The sequence below is a fragment of the Oryctolagus cuniculus genome, chromosome 7, assembly GCF_051225735.1.
Source record: "Oryctolagus cuniculus isolate XC-2025 breed Fujian yellow rabbit chromosome 7, ASM5122573v1, whole genome shotgun sequence".
NCBI classification, from domain to species: Eukaryota; Metazoa; Chordata; class Mammalia; order Lagomorpha; family Leporidae; genus Oryctolagus; species Oryctolagus cuniculus.
Window position 1 is genome coordinate 45,176,767 of NC_142873.1, and position 22,188 is coordinate 45,198,954.

General features: G+C 49.0%; 1 protein-coding gene and 1 pseudogene across 3 annotated transcripts in view; one reads left to right on the forward strand and one right to left on the reverse strand.

Moving 5' to 3' along the window:
* The window catches only part of INTS3 (integrator complex subunit 3), a 40,595-nt gene extending 36,779 nt beyond the window's left edge, over positions 1–3,816 (reverse strand). The window contains exon 1 of one of the 2 annotated variants that reach the window (XM_002715494.6): positions 2,904–3,816. In XM_002715494.6, the coding sequence (XP_002715540.1) occupies positions 2,904–3,050 (147 nt within the window). In that variant the 5' untranslated portion in view covers positions 3,051–3,816. The remainder of the gene's footprint in view (positions 1–2,903) is intronic. The other variant, XM_070077691.2, reaches the window with a different exon arrangement.
* A 3,063-nt stretch (positions 3,817–6,879) lies between these two features.
* LOC127493559 (translation machinery-associated protein 7 pseudogene) lies at positions 6,880–7,343 on the forward strand (annotated as a pseudogene). The gene has a single exon (XR_016211426.1). The product of XR_016211426.1 is annotated as a translation machinery-associated protein 7 pseudogene (transcript).
* Positions 7,344–22,188: the final 14,845 nt, after the last annotated feature.

The following is a 22,188-nucleotide window of genomic DNA, read 5'->3' on the forward strand; positions in this document are numbered from 1 at the left end:
CTCAGCTGCACTCTGCATTCCAGCTTCCTGCCAGCATGCACCACCCAAGGTAGCAGGTGTTGGCTCAAATATTTAGGTCCCTGCAACCATGTGGGAGACCTGGATGAAGTTCCAGACTCCTGTCTTTGGCCTGACCCAGTCCCCTGCCTTGTTGTGGGCATTTGGGGAGTGAACCAGTGTCTGCCTTTCAAATAAGCAAAATTAATGAATTATTTTCTAAGTATATAGTAAACACTACTCCCCTTATAGAAGTCAGGATTAAACAGAAGGATTAAATTCCACATTCAGAAAAGGAAGATATGATCTGACCCACAAAAACCCACCAGCAGGATCCACACCAGCAGGAATTATTAAACAAGCTGGGTTCCAAGTTTTCCATAGCAAGGGTCACTTGTACGTGAAATAATGATTTAAGAGAAAAAAAAAGTCAGAAATGAGTCAGAAGCCCAGCCTGTTCCCTAGAGATTCCTCACATAGGATATGAATTACTCTTGGAGAAAACCTGGTAGGGACACACCTCCAATCAAATGCAACCCTGAGCCCAGCCATACATTAAGAGGAAGTTCTGACTTCAAAGTGACTGATCTCTCCTGGGCAAAGGAATAACCAGGAACTTTCAAGACTCACGAGACTAGGAACTACATGTTCTAAATTCCTGCAATCTCTGGCACTATTTTTATCCTATTCCCTCCTCAAATTGGGATGGGATGAGTAAGAAGACTTCTATCTTCAAAGGGAGAAACAGGGCCAAAGAGAAGAAAAGATACAACAAATGTTCCCCAGGGTAGAGGAGTCACAGCCTCAGGCCAGGATGCTCTGGGCCAATGCCTCACACTCCAGGCCTCCACAGGACCTTTCCTAATCTCACCCACTCACAATGACCCTAGCCTCTGCACCATGCTAACTAGCTTTGTGTTTTTAATCTTCCCTGTGGGTCTAAGTCTTTATAGAAAAGCTCCAGATGGCAGACCTTAGGTCTACCACAAGCAAACGATTTTCCTGCCATTCAACATTGGCAGGCACATATGGTCAGAAAGCTACTTCTATGTTTTCAGGCCAGAAGTGGGCCTGTGTAGGAAAAATCGCCAGGCCAGAACAAGCAAAAGTCAGCCAGGCAACACCAGGTTCTGATAACTTCTGTGTGCACAGATCTGTGAGGAGACCCGGGGGGAAGAAGGCAGTAAATCTTGCCCTTAGACACCTCTGGTCTGGTGGGAAAACACGGTAGGGAAAAACACATGGGGAAAAACAGTGTAGCAAGGTTTGCTGCAAAACCCAAATCCAAAAAGACAAAGGACAAAGGCAAAGCAGGCCTAGGGAGGGATGCTTGAGATACACTGGGAAACGTCTACACCATGAAGGAGATCAGAAAAAAGAGACACCCCCCTTCTCCCTGCAAACAGTGGTCAGTTCAGTATCAGGCAGCCTAAAAAAGCAAGCAACTAAATGTTCCTCTTTGTTGTGGTGCTCTCCTGCCATATCATTTGGTTTATCAGCAAATCGGTCACTGCTCCGAACAGGATGCTGTCCTACCCTGTGATACAAATTAAATCACAGGCACTGATTCCTACAGCTCAATCAGGATAGGAACAGACTTTCGTCCAACCCTTGGTCTTCTCTCCACCCCCACCCCCCCACCCCCCCCACCCCCCCCCCAAACTGGTAGAGGGATCTAAGGCAGTTAACTATTGACATTCTAGGATTCCAGAACTCCAGGGCTAGAACTCAGAGCTCCACATTGTTTACATTCCTAATTATACCCACCTTCCTTGATAAAAACTGAAACAACAGAAAACAAACTCTGACTTGTCTAAATGCACACAGAATTAAGGGGGAAACTCAGGATGAGAAGCCGGAGGAGGGCAAGTAGACATCTGCTGGCGGATAAAACACAAAGTTGCTATCCAGCCACCTCTTGATTCACAGTTAATTTTTGAGTATTCATCTCACCACCTTGTATCTGAAAGAACATTTTTCAAATCTAAACTATGAATTTTACCTATCTGCCTGGCCACCCTCTCATATCTGCTCTGGGGCAGTAACAGCCAGTGAAGAGCCAGGAGCCAGGGCCCGTTAATTTTCTCATCTTGTCCCTGGATAACCACAGAACTGAATGTATCGGGGCCTCAAAAACCGTTCAGCAGCCACATCCCAGTTCTGAGTCTTATTCCTAAGCACGTGTCCTTGTAGCAGTGAAAAGGGCTACATGATCAACTCTGGGCCAAGAGGCGGAGGCACACGGAGGGCAGGTCTGAGGGCCCAGGAGGTTCCCTGAGGTCCATGGCATTGCCTCACTTCACCCCCTCTCAGCACCCTGCGCTCTCTGCTTCGTGTGTGTGCTATTTGCTTCTGATCGACAACCCCCTGGGTGCCGTTCCCCGCCCCAACCCAGCGCTGAGACGGACACTACAGGACTAAACACTGCACACTCTGAAGTTTCCCACTCTTCTCAGTGCCCAGTTAGCACCACGGGCGACCCGCTGGCTTGCGTACAGGCAGCCAATGCTAGCTCTCACAGGAGGGGCCACCCCACCCCTCACACACAGCTACACACACATATATTCTCAACTCTGCCTGACTTAAGTCTGGGGCCAGGGCAGACATTAAAAAGAGCTGTGGAATGCGGAAAGGAACGTGAGAAATTAAATTCGGCAACTCTGGATGCTCTGTCCCTTCCTTCCCCAACACCCCCCACCCACTTTCAGAGTCGTGGCTGCTGTTTCTATGACAACCTGTCCAGGAAGCTGGCCACAGTCTTCCTCCAGGACCAGGAAGCTGGAGCCGTGTTGGTGTTGCCTTAGAAAACGCTTGAAGGCCTCTGCCCACCACCCCCGCCCCATATCCGCTCCGATATCCCTCCTCAGCCCCATTTCTTAACTCCCTTCCCCGCCCCCCACACCTACCTCCTCTAACTCATCCTTGGCATCCAAACTGGTTGAAAGTAGCAGCCTCCCCCCTCCTGGGGCTCCTGCTCCCGCTCCTCCTCCTCCACCTCCCGCTGCTCCCGAAGCAGCTGCTGCTGCTGCCCCCTTTCCCTTCTGTAACTCCATGGCTGCAGCCAGGAGTCGGGAAGAGGTCAGGGAGTGGATGCGTGGAAAGTCCTAGAAACGGGGAACTCGGGGTCGCCAGGGACAGAGGGCAAGAGCAGCAGGTCGGGGGTGGAAGGGCAAGAGCCTCTGTCCTCTCCACTGCTCGCTCCTCTCCGTCAGGCCGCGCCCGCAGCTGGGGGCCCAGGCGACGGTCCTCTAAGTCCTGCCTGTGGAGGGGCAGTGTGGGGGGAAAGCCGTTAGCTCAGAGGTCTGGCGGTCAGGGCCTGTGCCCCTGTGGAAAGGGCAGGCAAGGTCTCCGCCCCTCAAGAAGCAGGAGGGGAGCCCTTCCTGGTTGCTGACCCTAAGCGCAGGAGGGAAAACCCTAAGTTTCTGCCTCCAGAGGGTAAAGGAGTCCTGCCCCTGAAGTAGGGGTAGGAGACCTTCCTGCCTGGTGCCCCAAGCGTTGCGGAGCAAGGCTCCTTCGGATCCGGCCCCCACGGGGTGCGGATGAGGCAGTAAGCGCTACAGGAGGACAGGGAGGACCAGCTTCTCCCCACACCACACAGAGGCGGCCATGGTGGAAGGGCGGGGGGTGGGAAGGCTGAGGGCGACCGCGGGGAGGGGGAGAGATCGTCGAGGCCCGCGCCGGAAGTGAGCAGTCGCGGTCTCTGGCCTCCGCCAATAGCGGCTTCCGCGGTGGCGCAGAGTCTCCAAGGAGTAAGCAGACGACAGCGGACTGCCCTTTTCCCCGGCTGCCAATTGCGTTGAGAGGAAGGGGGCCCGGCCTGATGGGCAGCCGGGCTGAGCAAATAGTATCCCTCCTTTGCGCTGGAGGGGCGGGACGGCCGACGCCGGGTGGGGTGGGAGTGAGAAGCGATCAGGAAGGAGAGCGGCTGCGCCTGCGTGCACGGCGCGCACGCGCGATGCCGGCCTCGGCGTTCCTTTCCTTTCTGGTGCTTCGGTGGGTGCGGCAAGTGGGGCGCCGTGTGTACCTATGGGGGACCTGAAACCTAGCCGCGAACTGGCAATGCGGGTGAGGGAGCGGGGACCCAAGCCTTTAAGAGTCCTAGAGCAAACGCCGTCAGATGGTATGGAGCCAGCTGCAGAGCCGGGAGTGCAACACTCCGAGAAATGTTTGTGCTCAGGCTGGTGGAATTATCAGCCAAACGTTGCCAAAAAAAAAAAAAAAAAAAAAAAGTGCATTGACCCACTTGTGCAAACCAGATCACGAGACGCATGTCATCACTAACAGAAAGTGCTAATTGATGGAACCGTTTTCAGCTTTAGAGCATCTTTACCTCATTCGTCTTCTCACCTAGAATCTAGTGAGAAATGTTCTTATCTGTTGTGTAGCCTGATTCTATGTGAATCCATTTCTACTTCCTGCTTCTCCATTCGGGCATCTCAATAGCATTTTCCTTTTTTTTTTTTTTTTTTTTAGAACTTTAGGATTGCCTTACACAGACCCAAAGACAGATCGGATTTTGCTTTTCTTTCTTTTCCTGAGACCCAGGGCTCCGATCCACTGGTTCTACTCCCCAGATGCCCCAAGTCAGGATCCTGGGATTCAGTCCAGGCCTCTCATATGATGGCAGGGACCCAGCGATTTCAGTATGGCAGGGTACACATTAGCAGGAAGCTGGAATCCCGAGCACAGCAGGGACTTGAACCCAGGCATTTAGGTTGAGGATGCTGGCAGCCAAACCAACATCTCAACTCATAAGCCAAATTTCAGACCTTATATTTAGCTATTTTTAATACCCGCTCAAAGACATCAGGGGTGGGTAGGCCTTCAATTAAATGGATGGGATGTTACTAGAGACATCTTCATTGTTTATTGCCTGAGTTTGAGTCCTGATTCCAGCTTCCCACTAACACATACACTGGGAGGCAGCAGGTGATGGCTCACTCGGTCCCTGCCACCCATGTGGAAGACCTGCATGGAGTTCCTGGCTCCTGGCTTTGGCCTGGCACGGCTCTGGTGGCTGCAGGCATTTGAGGAGTAAACCAGCGGAAGGATGATTCTCTCTCTCTCTCTCTTCTCCCCCTCTGCCTTTTAAATAAATTAATTAAACAAACAAAAAAAAAGTGGGAGCTGGAGAAATATACAAATATAAGCATATTTATAAATAAATAGACTATATCTGGAAGCATACACAAAACTGGTCTCTGGGTGTGGGACTAGATAGCTAAGCAATGGAATGGGAGAAAGATTTGCAGTTTATAGGCTTTGAGGATTTTAAAATTAGGCACCATGTAAATGCAGTGTTTATTTTTAAAATCCTGACTTTAAAATATTGTAATAGGAAACCTTACCCTTCTCTAATAGCTTACCCCCACCCTTCTAGTTTTAGTGTATACGCTACCAGAGGAGCAGTAATAGCTTACATTTTGGTCAGGAAATAAGCTATAGATCTTCATAAATACATACTAATAAAACAACAGCTTACATATAGCTTACTATATGTCAGGCAATATTCCATTTCTTTATATGTTTGTTACATGTTCTTATCATCCTCACTTTACAGGTGATGAAATGGAGGCACAGAGAAGTTTTATCATTTGTCCAAGTCCTATGGCTTAGGAAATGTTAGAGCCAGGATTTGAACCCAAGGAGTCTGGCTCCAGAACATGTATACTTCAGCCCTACAACATTTTGCCTTTTTATTGACACAAAGTAGAAAATGGAGTGGTGATCTGGGGAATTTTACCTTTAATGTAGTCTCTTGATTTTTTTTCAAAAGGCATACTCCAGTGAAGAATGTTCTTTTCACATTAAAAAAAATCTGATAATATCAGAAACACAAGAAAAGATGTGGGCAAATGGAAATAAATGAAAGTGTTTTTCCTGTAATAAATTCCACAAAGCTAATAACACCTTTCTCTAACTCAAGGTGCCTAGTCCTGTAACATAACACCTGGAAACCTTAACTAATCTCATACATTTTAAATGGAAGTGAATAGGTGTTTGGGAGAGATGGAATCACTGATTCGTGATTAGAAAGGTTTCTGGAAACCCTGTATTGTCCTCCCAATTGCTTTATCTGTGTCAGTGTAAGCATTTGCCCTCAGCAACAAGAAGGAGATCAAAACAGGCCGCCTGAAATAGGCTTCTTTAGCATATTTTGAAATGGTTGATCAGAGAGGCTGCAGACAGGGCAAGCTCCGAGAGCCGTTCTTTTGCTGGGGAGATTTGCATCTGTAGAAGTAAAGAGCAGTGCAAGCAGGCTTTCTCTGAGGCCTTCCCTCTCCAGTCTAGAAAAGATCCTGTCACAGCAAGAGATGATTAAGGGTCTGACCTCTGACCCAGGACAGGATTAGCACAGGTGACCTTCTGATGGCTCTTACCTGGGAAGTTTTTTTATCTGCAAAATAAAGACTGTTTGGTGCATTTACCACTGCTCACCTGCCCAGGAGCCTCAGATGTTTTCTGTATCATATGTGCCTTTCAGTCTCATACTTTGTAGTTAGCTCCCCTCTTTTTTTAAATGAAAGATTTATTTGTTTACTTTTATTTGAAAGACAGGGAGACAAACGAGACACAGAGGGATCTTCCATCTGCTGGTTCACTCCCCAAATGCCAGGAACAACCCAGGCTGGCTAGCCTGAAGCCAGGAGTCAGGAACTCCATCCAGGTCTCCCATGTGGGTGGCGGGAACTCAAGCACTTGGGCTGTCATCCACTGCTACCCAGGCAGTGAGATGGATGCGAGGCAGAGCAGCCATGACTTGAACCAGCTGCTTTAATACAGGATGCGGGAGGTCCCAGTGGCAGCTTAGCCCAGTATAGTGCGGGCTCCTCTCCTAGCTCTTAATTTTTAACAAAATTATGTGTTTTTTCCCCTATTAATCTGTCTGTTGTCAAAATATCACAGAAGCCCGTTTCCGGTGGCAGGGTCTGGGGAAGGGGAGGCAGGCGCCATGTCCGGCCGGGAAGGTGGCAAGAAGAAGCCCCTGAAACAGTCCAAGAAGCAGGCCAAGGAGATGGATGAGGAAGATAAGGCTTTCAAGCAAAGACAGAAAGAGGAGCAGAAGAAACTTGAGGAGCTAAAAGCGAAGGCGCTGGGGGAGGGCCCCCTAGCCACAGGTGGAATTAAGAAATCTGCCAAAAAGTAAGCTGTTCCTTGTGCCTGAAGTGATGACGCCCTTGATTGCATTCCTAGCTAAACATCTCGATTCCCGGCCATAACATCTTATGCCACCGTAGTTAGAATGAAGTGTTAAGAGTTAAGTGTTATCTTGGAGCCTGTTGTACATTTACAAATAAAATTTTGTAAAAAGGGGAATAAACCCCACTGTACTGTAAAAAAAAAAAGTCACAGAAAAAAATTTTTTTAACTTCCTTTCAATTCAAGTGCAGCAGCTTTTTTTTTTTTTTTTAGTTTTTATTTATTAATTATAGCTGAAAGACAAGCAAACAGATCTCCCATCTACTGGTTCATGCCCCAAATGTCTGCAACAGCTGACACTAGGCCAGGGTCAGGCCAAAACCAGGAGCCAGGCACTCAGTCTGGTTCTCCCACGTGGGTGGCAGAGGCCCAGCCACTTGAGCCATCATCTGCAGCCTCCTAGGGTACACATGAAAGCTGGAGTCGGGAGCAGAGCCAGGCCTCGACGCCAGGCACTCCAGCATGGCACACAAGCATGGATCTCAGTCCACTGAGCACCACACCGAATGCCCACTCCAGGAACTTGTTTCTGAAATTCATTCTTTTTTCTTTTGCATTCAATTAGTCAACAAAATCCTCTTGACTGTTTTCTTAGAAATGTCTCTGGAGGGGGGGAGGGGGGAAAAAAAGAAGAAATGTCTCTGGAATTTGTTCTTCCTCTCAGGCCAATGCCATATATATACTTGTGTATACGTATGTATCTCCTTGAGGATTACAATAGATTACAAAGTCTTAAACATCTTGCCACTTCTGTAACTTCCTAAACCACACTGGACACCTGAATTCTCCAGAACCCTCCATAATCTTATCTGATCCACCCCACCTAACCAGCGTGATCTCCCATGACTTATTTTATCAACTTCTATACACATTCTTTTATTTTTTATTTATTTATTTTTTGAGAGGCGAAGTTACAGACACAGGGGAGAGACAGGGAGAGAGGTCTTCCATCTGCTGGTTCACTCTCCAAATGGTTGCAGGAGCTGAGTCCATCCAAAGCCAGGAGCTTGGAGCTGCTTCTGGGTCTCCCACGCGGGTGCAGGGCCCCAAGGACTTGGAACATTTTCTACTGCTTTCCCAAGCCAAAGCAGAGAGCTGGATGAGAACAGGAGCAGCTGGAACTAGAACCTGCACCCATATGGGATGCCGGCATTGCAGGCGGTGGCTTAGAACAGTACATCACAGCGCCAGCCCCTATTTTATTAATTTTTTAAAAAAATATTTATTTATTTATTTATTTGAAAGGCAGAGTTACACAGAGAGAGGAGAGTTAGAGAGAGAGGTCTTCCATCTGCTGATTTACTCCCCAATTGGCCGCACCAGTCTGGGCTGCACCCATCCGAAGCCAGGAGCCAGGAGCTTCTACCAGGTCTCCCATGCAGCTGCAGGGGCCCAAGCACTTGGGCCATCTTCTACTGCTCTCCCAAGCCATAGCAGAGAGCTGGATAAGAACAGGAGCAGCCAGGACTTGAACCCACGCCCATATAGGATGCCAGCCCTGGAGGGGGGGGGGGCTTGACCACTACCCTATATCACTGTCTCCTATTAACTTCTATAATTTAAAAAAATCAGTAAGCAGGTATTGAGGCACAATGGGTTAAGCCACCACATCCCACATCAGAGTGCCCTGTTGTAGTTCTGGCTACTCTGCTTCCCATCCAGCTTCCTGCTAATGTGCCTGGGAGGCAGAAGACAATGGCCCGACTCTCTGAGTCCCTGCCACCCACAAGGGGAGACTCCATTAGAGTTCCTGGCTCCTGGCTTTGGCCAGATCTAGCCCTGGCTATTGTAGGCATTTGGGGAGTGAACCAACAGATGGAAGATTCTCTCTCTCTCTCTCTTTCTCTCTATCATTCTGCCTTTCAAATAAATAAAATAAATCTTAGAAAAAAGAGAGAGAGATTCTAGTTGGCCCAGCAGATAGATCAAAGCAAATGTGGGCTGGACCCACTTGTTGATGATTGTTGAAGAAAGTGCAGAGGAGGGGCAGGTATTGCAGGACTGTGGGTTAAGCTGCTGCTAGGGTCACCTGGTTGGAGTCCACTTCTGATCCAGCTTCCTGCTTGAACCCTTGTGACCTACATAGGAGATCAGGATGGAATTCAAGATTCCTGGTTTCCAGTTTGGCCTGGCCCAGCCCTTGCTGTTGCATGAATTTGGGGAGTAAACCAATGAATGGAAGTTATCTCTTTTTCCCTTTGCCACTCTGCCTTTCAAGTAAATGAAAATTAAAAAATAAACATTTAAAAGTATAGTGCAAAAGGAACTTTTATGTATTTGAGACTGTAGGAAATTGTCTATTCCTGACATTGTTTTTGTCTAACCCTTGCTTAAGGCAACAGTTTCAGACTTACTGTTGGAATAAACTTGTTCATGGAGAAAAAAAGAGTTAAAGTGGCAATTTTATATACATTTGACCACACTTAAAAAAAATTCTGTCCACACTGCTGTTTCCAAAACTTGACAATGAGAAATTCAATATTTGACAAAAACCAAAGTAATAATGATTTAGACTTGAATCAGACACATTGGAATTGAGGGACATTGTACAAAATAGCTACCTGTCAAAAATGCTAACGCCTTTTAGATATAGGGCTAATGAACTCTTCTATATTAAAAAACAATTAACAACGGGGGGTTGGTGTTGTGGCTCAGCAGGTTAAGCTGCCACCTGTGTTGCTGCATCCCTCGTGGGCACCTGCCCAAGTCCCAGCTGTTTCTCTTCCAACCCAGCTTCCTGCTAATGTGTCTAAGAAGGCAGTGGAAGATGGCACAAATACCTGGTCCCCTGCACTCACATGGGAGACCCAGCCTTCAGCCTGGCCATCCCTGGCTGTTTCAGCCATTTGAAGAGTGAATCAGTGGATAGATCTTGATCTCTCTCTCTGTCTCCTTCTCTCTGTAAGTTTTTCAAATAAATAAATAAATCTAAAAAAAAAAAAATTGCCGGCACCGCGGCTCACTAGGCTAATCCTCTGCTTTGCGGCGCCAGCACACCGGGTTCTAGTCCCGGTTGGGGCGCCGGATTCTGTCCCGGTTGCCCCTCTTCCAGGCCAGCTCTCTGCTGTGGCCAGGGAGTGCAGTGGAGGATGGCCCAGGTCCTTGGGCCCTGCACCCCATGGGGGACCAGGAGAAGCACCTGGCTCCTGCCATCGGATCAGCGCGGTGCGCTGGCTGCAGCACACCGGCCGCGGCGGCCATTGGAGGGTGAACCAACGGCAAAGGAAGACCTTTCTCTCTGTCTCTCTCTCTCTCACTGTCCACTCTGCTGTCAAAAAATAATAATAAAAAAATAATTAACAGGCTGCTTTCCCAGGTCATAGCAGAGAGCTGGATCAGAAGTAGAGCATCTGGGACTTGAACCAGTGCCCATATGGGATGCCGGTACTGCAGGCAGTGGCTTTACCCACTGTACCACAGCGCTAGCCCCAGGAAATCTTTTTTTAAGATTTATTACTTATTTGGAAGGCAAAGTTACATAAAGAGAGAAAGAGAGGCAGGGAGAGAGAGAATCTTCTATTTATTTGTTCATTCACCAAATGGCTGAAATGACCGGGGCTGGGACAGACCAAAGCCAGGAGTTTCCTCCTGGTCTCCTTGTGGGTGCAGGGGCCCAAGCACTTGGGCCATCCTTGGCTGCTTTCCTAGGCCATTAGCAGGGAGCTGCTGGATCGAAGTAAAGCAGCCAGAACTCAAACCAGTGCCCATATGAGATGCTGGTGCTATAGATGGCAGCTTTATCGGCTGCACCATAGCACCAGCCCTTTTTTATTTAAGTTAGAAAAAATTTATTTGAAATGCTGAGAGACAGACAGAGAATGCTCTCATCTGTCTGATCTTGTGGCACAGTGGCACAGCAGGTTAAGCTAGCAGCTATGGTGCCAGTATCCCATACCCAAGTACTGGTTCAAGTTCCAGGTACTCCACTTATCCAGCTGCCTGCTAATGCACCAGGAAAAGTGGCAGAAGATGGTACAAGTACTTGGGCTCCTGCCACCCATGTGCTCATTAGCAGAAGGCTAGAATTGGAAGATTGGGAGCAGAGCCAAGATTTGTACCAAGGCCCTCCAAAATGTAATGTGGGTGTCCCAAATGGTGGCTTAACAGCTGCCCCAAACACCCCCAAATTTTAAAATTTCAAAAATAAATCCATGATATCCCACCAAAAACTTAACTAGCATGGCCACAATTTAAAACTGACAGGGGGCCGATGCCATGGCTCAATAGGCTAATCCTCCGCCTATGGCGCCGACACACCAGGTTCTAGTCCCGGTCGGGGCGCCGGATTCTGTTCCGGTTGCCCCTCTTCCAGGCCAGCTCTCTGCTGTGGCCCGGGAGTGCAGTGGAGGATGGTCCAAGTACTTGGGCCCTGCACCTCATAGGAGACCAGGATAAGTACCTCTCTCCTGCCATCGGATCAGCGCGGTGCGCCGGCTGACAGGGGCCAGCCCTGTGGGATGGTAAGTTAAGCATCCACCTGCGGCACCTGCATCCCACCCCACTTAGGCAGTGGTTCCACTGCCGCCTTCTTCTTCTTCTTCTTTTTTTTTATTTGACAGATAGAGTTAGACAGAGAGAGAGAGAGAAAAAGGTCCTCCTTCCGTTGGTTCACCCCCCAAATGGCCGCTACAGCCGGAGCTGCACTGATCCGAAGCCAGGAGCCAGGTGCTTCCTCCTGGTCTCCCATGGGGTGCAGGGCCCAAGCACTTGGGCCATCCTCCACTGCCTTCCCGGGCCACAGCAGAGAGCTGGACTGGAAGAGAAGCTACCGGGACTAGAACCTGGCACCCATAAGGGATGCTGGCGCCACAGGCGGAGGATTAACCAAGTGAGCCACAGCGCCGGCCCCTCCACTGCCTTCTTAGATGCATTAGCAAGGAGTTGGATTGGAAGTGGAGCAGCTGGGACTTCAACCAGCCCTCGTATATTGCAGGAAGTAGTACTGCTCACTGTGCCCTACTTTGATAGATTGTTGAGCAGTATCTTACAAAGCTAAACAATTGCTCATTCTGCGATACAGCAGTTCCAACACCAGGGAGTAGCCAAGACAAATGAGTACAGGAGTCCAGCAAAGGCATACATAAAAATGTTCGTAGCAGCACCATTTCTTATAGCCAAAAAGTTCTTGCTGGACATTGTGGAGTAGCAGGGTAAACCATCCCTGGGCACTCCTGCATACCATATCAGAGTGCCTGGAAGTGAGTCCTGGCTACTCTGCTTCCAATCCATTTTCCTGTTAATGCATCCTGGGAGGCAGCAGGTGATATTTCATGTACTGGGGTCCCTGCCATCTGGCTTTGGCTTGGCCTGGCCTTAGGTGTTACAGGCATTTGGAGAGTAAACTAGCAGGTGGAAGACTCTCTCTCTCTCTCTCTCTCTCTCACACACACACACACACACACACAATGAAAATAAATAAATTTTTTTTTTTTAAATCAGAAGCAGTCTGAAAACCCATTGACATTAGAAAAGATGCATTGTAGCCACAGTCTGGAACACTATATGGCAGTAAGGGAAAACTCATTCCCACTGACTTCATCTGAGAGACATAATGCTAGCTGAATGAATCCAGACACACTGAACACATGTGGTGTGATGTTGTGGGCATGAAGTTTCAGAACCTTAGAACTTGCCTGTTCCGATAGAATTAAGACCAATGGGCAGCTGGCAGAGGGTGTACCGAGGCACAGCCGCCAGCTGTCAGCCCATGGTGAGCAGAGCATGGGGCAGACATGACTCAGCGCCGTGGGGTCCCAGGAACAGCCCAGCACCTTCCGCCCAGTGCTGCTGGAGTTCCCCGTCTGCTAAGCAGCAGCTTAGATAAGAAGCATCAACCTGTGAACTGGTTAGGTAGAAATAGCCTAACCAATCAGTGGTGGGATTCCTAATATGATACCACAAGCAGCCAGGATCATCCTTAGAATCAGAAGCAAGAAGAAACACAGTGGCGCAAGATCATAACTTGTCAAAAACAGCAACCAGGGCTGGTGTTGTGGTGCAGCTGGTTAAACCACTGCCTGTGACACCGACACCAGCACCGCATATGCACACTGGTTGGAGTCCTAGCTCTCCACTTCCAATCAAGCTCCCTGCTAATGTGTCTGGGAGAGCAGCAGAAGATGGCCCAGGTGCTTGTTTCCCTGACACCCATGTGGGAGAACTGGATGGAGTTCCTGGCTTCTGGCTTTGGCCTGGCCTAGCTCCAACCCATGCAGCCATTCGGTTAGAGAGCCAGTGGATTTAAGATTCTCTTTCTCTCTTTGTCTTCTTCTCTCTTTCTCTCTCTCTCTTCCTCTCTCTCTGTAACTCTGCTGGTTCACTCTTCAAATGGCTATAATGGCCAGGGATGGACCAGGCTGAAGCCAGGAGCCAGGAGTCTCTACCAGGTCTTCCACATGGGTGCAGGGGCCCGAGCACTTAGGCCATCTTCCACTGCTTTCCCAGGCACATTTGTAGGGAGCTGGACTGGAAGCAGAACAACCAAGACTCATATGGGATGCATTGCAAGCAGTGGCTTACCCTGCTGAGCCACAACACTGGGCGCTACCACATACCTTTTGAAACAAGGTGGTGGTAATAAGTGGGAGAGAAGAATGTTTCTTACTTTGAGTTTTCTTATTGCACTGATGACTTTAGCAGGACTGTTCTACTTGGTCTTTGTGGAAGGAACAATCCATAGAGCTGTACCAGCACCACAGCCTCTGCTACAGCCTGCTCTTGTAGATCACCACACCTGTGTGTATATCCTTCCACCTTTGGATTTGCACGGGGAATAAGCTCTTTGGGCTCTTTGGGTACAACAAGAGCCAATGTGGTATGTAGATTAATCTGTCTTGGGCGTCCATCTCTGTAAGTCCATCCACACGGAAGTACTGGAGACCCATTCATATGCAGGAAGGTGTTTTGATATCCTTCTTTTAGGTTCCACCTATGAAAGGTTTAAGCTGTAGATGCTTTCTTTGTTGGGCTCTTGTTCTGCCCTTGTGTTTTGCAGGTTTGGACAGAAGAAGCATTTTTTTTTTTTAAGATTTATTATTTAATTGAAATATTTACACAGAGAAAGGAGAGGCAGAGAGAGAGAGAGAGAGAGAGAGAGAGAGAGAGGTCTTCCATCCGATGGTTCACTCCCCAGCTGAGTGCAATGGCTTCGGAGCTGCGCCGATCTGAAGCCAGGAGCCAGGAGCCAGGAGCTTCTTCCGGGTCTCCCACATGGGTGCAGGGGACCAAGGACTTGGGTCATCTTCAACTGCTTTCCCAGGGCAGAGCAGAGAGCTGGATGGGAAGTGGAGCAGCTGGGTCTCGAACCGGTGTCCATATGGGATGCCAGCACTTCAGGCCTGGGCATTAACCCACTGTGCCACAGCATTGGCCTCATAAGAGGAAGCATTTTCATCAACTGTCTTGTTGAAGATGCACACTCCCAAGCATCATTTGATAATCACTTCATGTCTCATTCATCTCCAAGTTAGTCATCTGTAATTTTGTTTGTTTAACTTCAAGGTCTTTGGTAAACTCACATGTTAGAGAAGACTGAAAAAAATTCCAAAGGAACTATGGTAGCCTAATTGTAGGGAAATGCATTTGAATTGGCATGATATAAAAACTACAATAAAATGGAAAATTCATGTACTTAAAATTTCGTGTGCTTATAAAAATTCTTGAGTTTGTAAAATTACCTTCATGTCTTTGGCATCAAATGTTTATATTAATAAGAGGGGAGGGCCAGTGCTGTGGTGTGGTGAGTAAAGCCGCCACCTGCAGTGCCAGAATCCCATATGGGCCCCCATTTGAGTCCCAGTTGCTCCACCTCCATTCCAGCTCCCTGCTAATGCACCTGGGAAAGCAGCAGGAAGATGGCCCAAGTGCTTGGGCCGCTGTACTTATGCAGGAGCTCTTGGCTCCTGGCTTCAGATGGGCTCAGCTCTGGTCCTTGCAGCCTTTTGGGGAGTGAACCAGTGGATGGAAGATATCTCCCTGTCTCTACCTTTGCCTCTCTGTAACTCTGACTTTCAAATAAATAAATAAAATCTTTTTAAAAAATGAGAGGAGGGTGGGAAAAGAAAAAAGTCATAATAATAAAATAATCTTTTTAAAAATTTTTTTATTTGACAGGTAGAGTTATAGACAGAGAGAGAGAGAGAGAGAGAGAGAGAGAGAGAGAAGTCTTCCTTCCATTGGTTCACTCCCCAAATGGCCGCTACAGCCAGAGCTGTGCTGATCCGAAGCCAGGAGCCAGGTGCTTTCTCCTGGTCTCCCATGCAGGTGCAGGGGCCCAAGCACTTGGGCCATCCTCCACTGCCTTCCCGGACCACAGCAGAGAGCTGGACTGGAAGAGAAGCTACCGGGACTAGAACCTGGCACCCATATGGGATGCTGGCGCCACAGGTGGAGGATTAAGCAAGTGAGCCATGACGCCAGCCCCTAATAAAATAATCTTGATGCTTTCTCATAAAAGAAGAATTAGGAATAATGAAAAAAGAAAAAAGAAGAATTACCTCTGAGGGGTTGAGGGTGGGAAGAGGTGTTGGTTAGGAAGGCATATAGAGGAGTCTCTGAGGGCTGGGGAAAATCAGATCATTTTCTGGGCAAGGATTCTGGATGTGTGAGGGTACTTGTAAAAGTTCATAGAAATGTAATTAAGTTTGGTGCAATGGATTTTGAAATCTGCATGCATGGGGCCTTCAAAAAGATTTTGGAGAATTTAACATTGTGAAAAAAGCTACGCATGGATTTCAAAATTTTTTATTTAATTAAAAAAAACTTTTTGAGAGAGCCCCCATCTACTAGCTCACACCCCGGGTGCCTGGAATGGGCCAGGGCTGGGCTGGGGTTGAAGCTGGGAGCCAGGAACTCAATCCAGGCTTCCACCCAGTTATCTCTGCTGCCTCCCAGGGTCTGCCTTAGCAGAGAGCTGGAGTCAAGAGCGAGAGGTGGGTCTCTAACCCAGGCATTCTGATTAGGGGCATCCTAATCCATGCCTCAACCACTAGGCCAATCCTCACTCCCTGGATTTTGATTTTATTTTTTTGGACCAAAGTAAACAGATTTAAATTGCATTTTTCATGAGCTTTTTGAAGTACCTTTGTATGCAAATATAAAATTGTATTGAGTTGTACACTTTATGTATGTTTTACCTCAAATTTTTTTTAAATGGAGCAAATAAACCTAAACTGAGATACCATTTTTCATCTGTCGGGTTGGCCGAAATCCCAAAGTTTGAAAACAGTGTTGTTAAAATTTTGGGGAATTAGTCATAGCCATGCATTTCTGGCAGATGCACAAGTTGGTAAGTCCCATATGGGGGCAATTTGGAATAGATATAAAAGTTATAGATGTGTTTTATATCTTTTGACTCAGCAATACCACTTTAGGGTTTTTTTTTCTTGCAGATACACTGTGTGGAACATGATATAGATAAGAGATTACATATTTGGTGTAGGTATGAGATGAAATATTGTATATAATATTAGACTGAACACACATAAATGTCCTTCAGGCAGGCTACTAGCTCGTGGCATAGCCATAAAATTAATATTATCTGTCTACCAAGATAATAAGGCTCTTTCCAAACTGATATGGAAAGAGTTCCAAGGTATATTGTTCTTGCTTTAAATTGTATTTATTTATGGGGCTGGCACTGTGATGTGGTGGGTAAAGCTGCCTGCGGCACCAACATCCCACATGGCCACCAGTTTGAGTCCCGGCTGCTCCATTTCTGATCCAGCTCCCTAATAATGGACTGGAAAAGCAGGGGAAGATGGTCCAGGTGCTTGGGCTCCTGCACTCACATGGGAGACCCAGAGGAAGCTCCAGCCTCCTGCATTCGGATTGCCTAGCTCCGGCTGTTGCAGCTGTCTTGGGAGTGAGCCAACAGATAGAAGATATCTCTCTTTGTTTCTCTCTCTAGCTCTGCTTTTCAAATACATGCATCTTTTTAAAAATGTATTCATTTATTTTAAAGGCAGAGGTACAGAGAGGCAGAAGCAGATAGAGAATGAGGTTTTCCATCTGCTGGTTCACTCCCCAAATGGCCACAACGGCTGGAGATGCTCCAATCCGAAGCCAGGAGTCAGGAGCTTCCTCTAGGTCTCCCACACAAGTAAGTGCAGGAGACCAAGGGCTTGGGCCATCTTCTACTGCTTTCCCATGCCACAGCAGAGAGCTGGATTGGACGTGGAGCAGCCCAGACTCATATGGGACTCATATGGGATGCCAGCACTGTAGGCAACAGCTCTATCTGCTATGCCACAGCACCAGCCCCTGACCCATCAAATTATATAAACTTTAGGTGACATAAAACTGGGCTCTTCCCTGGCTGGGGTCAGCTGGAGAGAGACTCGGAAAAGATGGCGAACCTTCTAGTGGCCTTTCTGGATAGAAATACTGTGTTCTTTGTGCCATAACCCTCTGTCCCCCATAGCTTGTATAGAGTCTTTAGTGAGCAGACATTTTTCACTTCAAAATTGAATAGAGATCAAGGTGAATGTGACTTGGATTAACAGCCACAATTTTAAAGACCTGTGGAGGTAGTGGGAAGGGTTGTATGTGCGGCCACAAGTCCCAGAGACACCTGGCCAATTTTGCTCCATGCATGGAGGCCGGCTGTCCAAGGGATGTTGACAAATTAGGGAAAACCCATGGGAACTCAGCTAGAATGGTAAAGAGTTCGGAGTCAGGTCTTAGAGAAATCTCTCGAGAAACTAGTGATACCATATTGCCGGGACTCCAACATTGAAGAAAAAAAGGCAGGCACTGTTGTTGGAACAGAGCGTGCACAGTTCAGGACAGTCTACTGTCCTAGTCGGCATTTGGGGAGTGAAATAGCAAAAGGGAGCTCTGTCTCTCTGCCTCTCAGAAAGGGGGGGAAGGAGTCCCTGAAAGTTTCCCATAGAACACTGATGACTACAGATACTTCACAGAGGATTTCAGCCCCGTTGTGCAACTGGACTGCATAATCTCTACTTTTTCCTAACTCAGACTTTTGGATCTTACCAGTGCTTGTTCCTGAGGGGTCCAATCAGAGGTTACATTTTGTTTCCACTTGCTCTCTGGATGCCACAAACTCACTGCATCTGGCATTATGGTTTGCATAATGTAGATTGTATAATACTAACACTTACCTAGTTCTTGCCACTTGCCAGTCAGAGTTCCAAGCATGGAATCAGAAGAATCAACTCATGTAATCTTCCAAAATAACCCTCATGAGGTAGATCTTATTATGATCATTCCAGGGTTGTCAAACAGCAAGGTGAAGGTGAAGACAAGTTCACTATTTTGCCCCAAATCACATGGGTTATGTATGGCAGAGCTGGGATCTGAACCCAGGCATGCTGGCTCCAGAGTCCAGTGTCTGTCTGTCTGTTTCTCTCTTTCAAGATTTATTTATTTGCAAGGCAGATTTACAGACAGAGGGAGAGATAGAGAGAGAGATCTTCCCTCTGCTGTTTCACTCCCCAAATGGCTGCAACGCCCAGGGTTGGGCCAGGCTGAAGCCAGGAGCCAGGAGCTTCTTCTGGGTCTCCCACGGGGATGCAGGGGCCCAAGCACTTGGGCCATCTTTCACTGTTTTCCCAGGCCATCAGCAGGGAGCTGCATCAGAAGTGGAGCAGCCGGGACTCAAACCAGTGCTCGTATGGCATGCCGGCGCCACAGGAGGGGGCTTAACCTACTATGCCACAATGCCAGCCCCAAGAGTCCAGCCTCTTAATCAATAGGACACACCTGTCACTTGATAGAGGTGTGTAATTTTCCAGTTGTAAGCACTGAGATCAACATGGTATTTCGGCCTAACTTCTGCCAACTGGGAATTCAGTGGGATGAAACAAAACAAGCTGACCATACAACAGCAAAAGTATGACATATGTAGTCCACATCTGGAAGCCAAAGGCAGGCGGCAATACTGGCACAGCTGCCTCAGGTCTAGAAGGGGTGCTGGTGATGAATGCACACACTTGATCATGGAGTCTTTGCTTTGGAAAGACTCTTTTTTTTTTTTTTTTTTTTTTTTTTTTTGACAGGCAGAGTGGACAGTGAGAGAGAGACACAGAGAGAAAGGTCTTCCTTTGCCGTTGGTTCACCCTCCAATGGCCGCCACGGCCAGTGCGCTGCGGCCAGCGCACCGCGCTGATCCGATGGCAGGAGCCAGGAGCCAGGAGCCAGGTGCTTTTCCTGGTCTCCCATGGGGTGCAGGGCCCAAGCACCTGGGCCATCCTCCACTGCACTCCCTGGCCACAGCAGAGAGCTGGCCTGGAAGAGGGGCAACCGGGACAGAATCTGGCGCCCCAACCGGGACTAGAACCCGGTGTGCCGGCGCCACTAGGCGGAGGATTAGCCTAGTGAGCCGCGGCGCTGGCCTGGAAAGACTCTTAAAGAGCAACCAGCCTCTCCACTTGCTTGTTGGCACCAATGCACGCCGTATGGAAGCGGGTGGGATGCTTCCCTATCTGGACCTCTTCACTGCTCCCCTAACCTTGAGTCTGAGTTGTAGTCAAGTGGGTGCCTGCCCCCCAGCCTTTTCCTGGTAGAATGGGTCTGGGAGCAGGTTCAGGGCAGGGATCCCTCCTGCAGGGCCTTCTTGCTTCTGCTTGTGCAACACCAAATTCATCAGTGTCCTGGCCCTACATCTTGGTGGTAAACATCTCGCCTGGGATCTCATTTGCATTCCAACCCAATGAGATTAAATCTTCCTGGACAGCATTAGTTAATTTTTTTAAACAGCTAACTAATTTTTTGTTGGATTTTTATAGCTCCTGCAATGTAATTAATAAATGACGTTCAGGCAGCAAAACTGGCCTCTGCTGCTAATTAGCTCTGCCCTGAAAGGTATAAATCATTTTTAAAAATTATTATTACTAAATGTACTGCTTATGATAAGTAAATTATCCAAGCTCTTTGACGTAGAGAAAACCAGGGGTGGGGGTGGGGGAGGGATGTTTGCCTGCAGCTGGCAGCTCTCCTTTCTCCAGGCCCTGGCCTTGTGGGGCTGGTTGGACTGAGGTTCCCTCTGCACAGTCGCCAACTGGGTCCTCCTACCCCCAGCTGGACTTTAGTTTGTTAAGATTTATGTGAAAGGCAGGGTGATAGAGAAGGGGAGAGATCTCCCATCCGCTGGTTGCCTCCCCAGATGCCTGCAACAGCCAGAACTGGGCCAGGCCAAAGTCAAGAGCCAGGAACTCTATCTAGGTTTCCCACGTGGGTGGCAGGATCCCAAGTACTTGCACCATCATCTGTTGCCTCTTAGGTGCACTAGCAGGAAGCAGAAAGGGAAGTGGCAGGGACCAAAACCAGGGTTGGCTATGGGATGCATTAGTCCCAAGTCGGGGGGTGGCTGGACCAGCATTGCCACAGCTCCAGCAGGGGGCTGGCAGGGGCTGGGGACTACACAGCTGGACTTTAGCTGGGCCGCTCCTCCTCCAGCCCAGCTGCCCTCTCAGCTGCCAGGGGTGTCACGTGGGCCGATGAGCTCATGTGTGTGAAGGCCTCTGTCAACTGCAAGGCACCACTGAATGCCAATTATTACTGCTGTTATTCTTATCATCCTCCAGGGAAACCCTGTGCCCTCCGAGGCACCACCCCCGCGGGCGGAGGTTCCTCGCAGCCCCTGCTTAGGGGGAGAGGTGTTAGGGCTACCTCCGCCCCTCCCCTCTATAATGGCTTTCCCAGTTCTTCCTGGCTTCGGGGGGCCTTCCTCGGGAAGGAAATCTCCTCCGTTCCAGTGAAAGTTCTCCACCAAGCAGCTTCAAACCATCGACTCCTTGGGCCTCTGCTCACGCGCACAGGCCGACCGTCCCCTCCCAGTGCCCGCCGTGGAGCCAGGCTGCCCCGGAAGGATCTGACCCGCAGTTTCCGACCATTGTCTCGCTCACTCGCCAGGGTTCCTCGGTCATCCAACTCCCCACCCACTTCCCTGCCTAACCACACCGCCTCCCCTCCCCAAACCCAAGTCCCTCAGGACCTGCCAGCTCCCCGCCCCATCCAGCTGCGTGGGTCCCACCGTTCTGGGAGGTGTGCAAGCCAACATGGCCACCGGGGCCCACCAGGAAGTTGAGTGTGCTGCGGTTACCAGGGCAACCATTTTTCCCTTCAGCCCTTGCGGCTGTTTTCATTCCCAGCCCGTGCTGGGGAGAAAGACTTGACCACGCAGGCGCCTGCTCCCAATAAATCAATTGAGACTGGGGCCAAAAAAGGGCGGGTAGGGAGCATACAGCTTCCGGAAGAGGAGTGAGCACGATGCAGCCCTTCTTCTCCGGCCAGCCACCACTGGGGCGTCAGGGAGCAGGGCCTTGTCACCTGCACCTCCAGCTCCGGGAACCCACCCCTACCTCCAGGCCCACTTGGCCTGGACTCCAGGAAGAGGCCTGAGGAGGTCAGCCAAGGGGCCTGTCTGCACTTGATGGATAGCCCTGAAGAAATGTCTGGCACTTGCCTTCCCCATGGGGGAGGTGAAGCTGCAGCCACCTCTCCCCCGCATTCCTGCCTGCCTGCCCAGGAAAGGGGTGGGATGGGTGGCTGAGCAGCTGGAGCAGGGCCCCGGGCCCAGCTAGGCAGCACTTAACCTGCTCTCGCTCACGTCTGCACTGACATGTAGGATGGAAGGGCAGGGGACAGTCCCCGAAGCTCCACCTTGTTAGTAAGGAATCCTTAGGCTCCTGCACCCCTCACCAGGCTCTTCCTGTGCTAGCTGTAGTATTCCTATCTCATACCAGCCAGTGGGTAAGATGGCAGGTCCCAAGGTGTGGTCACAGATCCAGGAGACCCCAAGGCTTTCAGGGGACAGATGAGGTCAAAGGACTTTCAATAATAGCGATCTACCTTTGTGAAGTGTTGACATTTGCATCAGAACTGCAGAAACAAAACAATGGGGGCAAAAGCGCTGGTGCCTTGACATAAATCAAGACAGTGGCACCAGACTGGTCATTATGTTCCTCACTCCCACGCTTTGCAAAGGCCAATTTCTCTTTGGAATGTCCCAGATACAGCAGTGCAAGATTA